General features: G+C 33.4%; 1 protein-coding gene and 1 pseudogene across 1 annotated transcript; one reads left to right on the top strand and one right to left on the bottom strand.

Moving 5' to 3' along the window:
* The first annotated feature begins 282 nt into the window (after positions 1–282).
* LOC106298333 (transcription factor MYB39-like) lies at positions 283–1959 on the top strand. Its single transcript, XM_013734440.1, has 3 exons — positions 283–590; positions 997–1743; positions 1871–1959. Exons 1-3 carry the CDS (start codon positions 325–327, stop codon positions 1905–1907), a joined length of 1050 nt encoding a protein of 349 aa, XP_013589894.1. The 5' UTR covers positions 283–324; the 3' UTR covers positions 1908–1959.
* A 610-nt stretch (positions 1960–2569) lies between these two features.
* On the bottom strand, positions 2570–3639 carry LOC106330028 (annotated as a pseudogene).
* Positions 3640–7077: the final 3438 nt, after the last annotated feature.

Below are 7077 nucleotides of genomic sequence, written 5' to 3'. Positions count from 1 at the left end.
TTTTTTTATATAAACATTCTTTCTTTGAGCATCATTCACCACGAATTGCGAACGCCATGACATATATCATATTATCAATACCTAATCTTAGTTTGGTTATTCAACCTCTTTGTTGTATGACTCATATATTGTATACTTGTCACACACTATTAAAAATAATATTTACATTAAATTCTGACTAATGCATATAACTTTAGTAATGTGATGGCTCCTTTGCACACATGTTGTGTATATATATACATACAAACTAGAACGTAGAGAGCTACCAGATCTTCAATAATCTTCAAGAAATTAGGGTTGTTGATTAGAAGATATATAACCAAAATGGGAAGATCACCGTGTTGCGATCAAGACAAAGGCGTGAAGAAGGGACCGTGGGTGCCCGAAGAAGATGATAAGCTCACGGCTTATATAGAGAAGAATGGTTATGGGAATTGGCGGTCGCTTCCTAAGCTCGCTGGACTTAACCGTTGCGGCAAGAGCTGCCGGCTCCGGTGGATGAATTATCTACGGCCTGATATCCGGCGAGGCGAGTTCTCCGATGAAGAAGAGAGTACTATCGTTAGACTCCATGCCCTTCTTGGCAACAAGTAAGACTTTTTGTTAATTAAATGTTACATATTTAACATTTTTGAACGATAAACCATTTCAGTTAGATAAAATGTTTGTAAGAGTTTCAAATATTATTTTGTGTGTTTAGTGTTTGTGCTTACAATGAACAAATATATTTTGTGGCCCTTGTGGGTTTAGTTAGAAAAAATACACATACATTATGTATATAACTAAACACACAAACGAAAACATAAACTAAAACAAAAAAACAAAAGAAAAACAATTGTGGCCCAAAAGGACTATATATAATTCTCTTCCATTGTACTATCTTTTTGCTAATATAGGCAGTTTCAAGACTACTCATGACCTTCAGCTTAAGATCTCTAACCATGCAAAATGTTAATTTTTGGTTATTGTTGTAACGCTTGAAAATTCATTTTATAGATGGTCGAAGATTGCGAGTCATCTTCCAGGAAGAACTGACAACGAAATCAAAAACTATTGGAACACTCATATGCGGAAGAAGATGTTGCAAATGGGTATTGATCCAATCACGCACGAGCCAAGAATCAACGATCTTAGCCCTATCCTCGACGTTTCTCAAATACTCGCCGCGGCTATTGTCAACGGCCAATTTGGTAACAGTAACCTCATCAACAACAACACTGCTTTGGAAGATCTTCTCAAACTCCAACTGATCCATAAGATGCTTCAAATCATAACCCCCAAAGCCATACCAAACATCACCAGCTTCACTACCAATTCATTGAATCCTAAACTAGATTCAGTAGTCAATAGCTTCACTACCAATTCAGTGAATCCTAAACCGGAGCAGGCGGCTATACAACTGAATGCTAATGAACGACATGATTTTATAAACCAAAGTGCAAATGAAGATTTCATGATGCCACCGTTTGAAAATATTTGGGATGGTTTTGAAGATAACCAGCTTCCTGGTTTGGTTACGGTTTCTCAGAAAAATCTGAATTCAGGAACCGGAATGATGCCGGGTTATTATGGTGATCAATTAAGTGAGATCCCATCTAATGGTTCCATATCGGTTTCTCCTGAAACATCCGGCTTGAATTATCCCGGTACGACTCAACAATTAACCGGTTCGGATGTCCTGGAGGACTGGGAGAAGTTCCTTGATGATGAAACAAGTGACTCTTGCTGGAAAAGTTTCTTAGAGTAAGATTTTTTTCTCCACAGTTATATTCAATATACATGCACTATCTAGTATTTATATATATATTAACAAAATATACTATCTCAGTTTTAATAATATTAACAGAGTGTTGCTATTTGATAAATGCAGCTTAACGTCGCCCACATCGTCACCCGGCCCGTGGTAGAACTGGATATTTTTCTTCCAAGTCGTATACTTTTAGTTTTAAAGAAAATTCATACACAGAAACGTTTGACTAATATTATTTATTATTCTTTTGTAACAAAATTATTGATTTATATGTTTGTATCTCTTTTCTTATAGGAAAAATGGTTGTATTGTATTTCTTCTATATGGTTTGTTTGTTGCGTAAAGAAACACATTGTAATCGCATTTCTATATTTAATCACATTTCCGAGTGATATTTTGGTTAAAACATATGATGAGTCTAACTATATACTAACAAAATCAAATTCCCTAATCAGTAACAGTATATTGACTGAGGAACATTGCCCAAAAAAAAAACCTTTAAATTTCTATTTGATCACATATTATGCCATTGAAAATAATAAAACTAAGGATCTGGATTAGTAATTATACAAAATCATTAATTGATCTACAAGTCATCTACGAATATAACAACACCTTTGTTCTACACTCTTGATTATCATTTAAATTGATATGAAGTGAATTCCTCTTTATAATATAAAATATACATGACATTAGATTTGCTTACCTTAATCCATTTTAAAATTTTGGTACTAACACATAAAAAGAAGCCATTTTCTAACTTGAAAACCATTAACAAGTCATCAAAACAAAATTATTAAACTTCAGTTCACTCATACTTCAAAGGATCTTTGTCGGAACATCAGTGGTCGAAGCGGTTTGATCAGATATAGCTGCGGTGGAGGTGGCTAGACCTTCAAGCATTTTGACAATCTCTGCCGTTTCATCCAAATAGTATTTAGCTTTTCTTGGTTTTTGTCCTACGGTGCAAGCAAATATCTCAGCCACTGCAGCCAAACCAAGATCATCACATGAAGAAAACCATTCGGTTAGTGTCTTTCTGTCTTTCCCACTGACTAGAAACACTATATTCTTGGGATCACTAAACAGACTTTTCAAGGTTTGGATCGTTTCATTGCTAGATGTTGTCCTAATGGACCCTGGCTGCACCATTATGCCATAATAATCCACAAGAATGGCTCTGTTCTTAGTCCTCTTATAAGCAGAGTCAGTGTGCTCAACGGAAAGCTTTTTAAAGCTTGGATCAAGTGCCAAAATTCTGACGCCTAAACCCAAAACCTATCCCCCAACACCTCTTCTTCACTTAATCCCCCACAAGCCCTTTCAAGATTCTGTATAAAGCTGCGAGCCCAATGCGCAACATACTTGCGTATTGCTCGTGACGCATTTGCTTCTCTACTTTTGAAAGTATCAATGCATAGCTCATTGCTTCAGTCACTGCATCTATGTTCCATGGATTTACCCTACTTGCACCGGTCTACCAAACATTTCGTTTATCCTTTTAACCGTCGTTTCAGTTTCAGACTGCACCTCTTGAACATCTTTCCCACGTCCCCTTGCAGGTTTTACGATCTGTACAAGCACAACATGACCTCTCTCTCAGGATGTTGTTGGAGAAACTGCTCCATTGCCAAGAACGGAAGCCAATCAAATCAGCGTTGAGGAGAGCTCTTAAGAGCTAGCTCGTTTCTCACTGGAAGAGGACGGTAAATCTCTGAAGAAGGGAAAGGGATATCGAGGAAGAAACCAAGGTTCACTCTATTAAACCTCTTCCTCAAGAATGTGGGCAAAACCATTAAGTGATAGACATGAACACATACAAAATCATCATCAGGACTAATCACTTTATCAGCAAAGATTTTGTTAACAGAAAGGTATAAGCTTGCCATAACGAACGATCAAATCTACGTCGAACATCAGGGTTTAATAATCAAGTAGTGGAAGGTAGTCATTAGTTTTCCAAATGAAAAAAATGCACAAGATAATCAAATTTGGTGCTGTTCGTTTGCTCTCACCCAGGTGATCCATCTGGGTGAAGATGCAAATCGATGTTCGTTTTGTGCATTATAATGCTACATCCAGATTGATCACCCAGCGGAATTTTTACAAACTCATCTCAAATTCTCACACAAATGAATGTGAGTCTTGATTGTGCATCTGAATGCAAATGCATCTAGTTTAGTCCAAATTGATAAATGACAAAAATGACCTTTTAAAATCAAAATATTATTTTCAAACCGTAAATTCTATTTTTTTGCAAATACATTTTTCCGCCAGAACCGAAAAATACATTTTTCCCGCAAAAACTGAAAAACACATTTTCCGTCAAAACCCAAAAACGCATACTCCCGCCAAACCCCCCCCCAAAAAGCATTTTTCAGCTAAAACCGCAAAAAACATTTTCTCGTCAAAACCGGAAAAACGCAATTTTCCCGCGAAAACCGGAAAAACGCATTTTCCGGCCGAAACCGGAAAAACGCATTTTCCTGCCGAAACCGTAAAAATGCATTTTCTCGCCGAAACCGGAAAACGTATTTTCTCGCCGAAACCGGAAAACGTATTTTCTGCCAAAACCGGAAAAACATATTTTCCGCCAAAACCGAAAAACGCATTTTCCGCCAAAACCGAAAAACGCATTTTCCGCCAAAACTGAAAAACGCATTTTCCCGCCAAAAACGGAAAAACGTATTTTCCCGCCAAAAACGGAAAAACGTATTTTTCCGCCAAAACCGGAAAAACGCATTTTCCCGCCGAAACCGCAAAAAATATTTTCCGCCAAAAACGCAAAAATGCAATTTTCCGTCAAAACCGCAAAATGCATTTTCCCGCCAAAATCGCGAAAAAAACTTTTCTTGTCAAACCCGCAAAACACACTTTCTCATCAAAAACACATTTTTCGCCAAAACCACAAAACATACTTTTTCCGCCAAAACCGCAAAAAAAAGTATTTTCCGCCAAAACGTAAAAATGCTATTTTTCCGCCGAAACATAGAAAAATATATTTTAGTCACTTTTTATTAACAAATCCACATGGATGCAGATGCAGATGCAAGTTAAAAAAAACTAACATAGCTGCATTCAGATGATTCATCTGGATGCATGGACGAAATGAAGAAACGAACAACACCCAGATGAAGCATCTGGATAAGATATCTAGATGGACCATCTGGATGCATCTTCTAGATGTACAAACGAACAGGGCCTTTGGTATACGAAAATTCATGCTATTTGTTTTTTCTTAGAAAATTTGAGAGAAATTCTTGGGTTCACCAACCAATAGTGTTTGAGTATTTGATATTTGATATCTTTTAAAAAAGAAAACAAAATTGAATTTCCAAATAAGATTATATCCCCTAGACTATATTTGCGAAGTGATTTTGCCACATGTCCTTTCTACAATCAATTTCACAAAACAAATATGATATGACTACTAAAATTGATGACATGGCGTCTGTAATAATTCATATATTACATTTAATATTGATATTTTTTTTTTTGATAATTATTTTTTGATATGGTAATAGCTCATACATCATCTATAAATAAATATATTCATATATAACATTTCAAATTTTTAAATATTATTATTTTTGTATAATTATACAATTTGTATTACTAAAACTTTCAAAAATTTCTACGATTTTTAAAAAATTTAAATATCTAATAGTAATATCATTAATTTCTTATATATCTACAAATTTTATAAATATTGTTTAGGCTAATTTTTTGATAATTATACAATTTTATAACATTTTTATTAGTTTTATACAAATTGTTTTAATATATATCAAATCTATATCAAATATTAGTAAAAATAATAGTGAAATCTATAATATTTAATAAAATTTATTTTTAAATATAAGTTAGATTTAAAAAAAATTTCTTACTGCACATGGTGCAGGAAAACACCTAGTTTTTAAAATAAAACAATAAAAATACATAAAAATAGTTACAAAAAATAAATAAATAAATATTGTTAAACCGTTAGCAAAATACTAAATCCTAAACCCTAAGTCCTAAACTCCAAACACTAAATTATAAACCTTAAATCTTGGATAAACCTTAAACCATTGGAAAATTTTAAACCCTAAATCATACATTAAAAACTAAATCTTAATAACACTAAACTCTAAACCCTTGGATAAACCCTGAAACCTTGGATAAACCCTGAACCCTTGGATAAATCATAAACTCTAAATCAAAAATATTTAAAATTAAACCCTAAAGTTTATGATTTATCCAAGGGTTCAGGGTTTATCCAAGGTTTCAGGGTTTATCCAAGGGTTTAGAGTTTAGTGTTATTAAGATTTAGTTTTTAATGTATGATTTAGGGTTTAAGATTTTTCAACGGTCTAGAGTTTATCCAAAGTTTAAGGTTTAACGTTTAGGGTTTACGGTTTAGGATTTAGGATGTAGAGTTTAGTATTTTGCTGAAGACTTAACAATATTAATTAATTTATTTTGTGTAACTATTTTTATGTATTTTTATTATTTTATTTTAAAAATATAATCTAATTAGGATATTTAATTTTTTTTTTTTTTTTTAAAAAGATATCAAATATCAAATACTCTAACACTATTGGTCGGTGAACTTTGAACCTAAGAATTTCTCAAAATTTGGTAGGTAGTTAATTCGTAAATTCACCCTAGGGTTCACCATCCAATCACCATTAGTCAAGTCACATTCAGTTTCTGAAAAAAAAAAAAGTAATATAATTAGTATTTATCGCCAAAAAAAGGAAAAAAAAAAAAGAAATAGAAAACGTTGGCACGTTGCTGACGGCGTCGGATGACTGTAACCCTATTCTTCGTTGTTACGTTCTTTCTCCTGATTCATCCCTACAGCCGTAAGTTTACAATTCTTAGATATTGTTTAATCACGCCAAATTCTCAATAATTAACTAATGAATTCTGCAAAGATGTTTTCGATTTCATTTTACATATTATGCTTTCGTTTTGGTACGTAGGTTGAAACATTTGCCTAATTTGGTGTGGTATTTCTGTGCCACACATTGGGTCTAGAATTCTCCACTGCTAAGGTGAGATCAACGTCTTTTGTTTACTTGAAAGTTTTTTATTTTATTTTGGTGTAATGTTTACTTGAAAGTTTAGCTTAACCAACTCTTCAAGAGCATGTTTATTGCTAACAACCTTTAGTGTTGCTTAAGTGGTTGTTAATGAATTTTTAAGTATTAAAATAAAACTAAGCAACAAATTAAGAAACACTTAATGATATTGGTTTATTGGTAGTTGCTTAACTTAGGGTGCTTAACTTAGGGTGCTTAACAATAAAAAAATTTAATTTATTTTTAAACATAATTTTTTTT

The sequence above is a fragment of the Brassica oleracea genome, chromosome C1 (genome assembly GCF_000695525.1).
Source record: "Brassica oleracea var. oleracea cultivar TO1000 chromosome C1, BOL, whole genome shotgun sequence".
Taxonomy (NCBI): Eukaryota; Viridiplantae; Streptophyta; class Magnoliopsida; order Brassicales; family Brassicaceae; genus Brassica; species Brassica oleracea.
Note: the sequence above shows the minus strand (reverse complement) of the source record. Positions and strands in the feature narration are given on the sequence as shown.

Bases quoted from the DNA above. Each gene is read 5' to 3' on its own strand.
- LOC106298333 (XM_013734440.1), top strand. From the start codon at position 325: ATGGGAAGATCACCGTGTTGCGATCAAGACAAAGGCGTGAAGAAGGGA. The intron at 591-996 runs GTAAGACTTTTT...TTCATTTTATAG, and splicing joins CATGCCCTTCTTGGCAACAA to ATGGTCGAAGATTGCGAGTC. The intron at 1,744-1,870 runs GTAAGATTTTTT...TGATAAATGCAG, and splicing joins TGCTGGAAAAGTTTCTTAGA to CTTAACGTCGCCCACATCGT.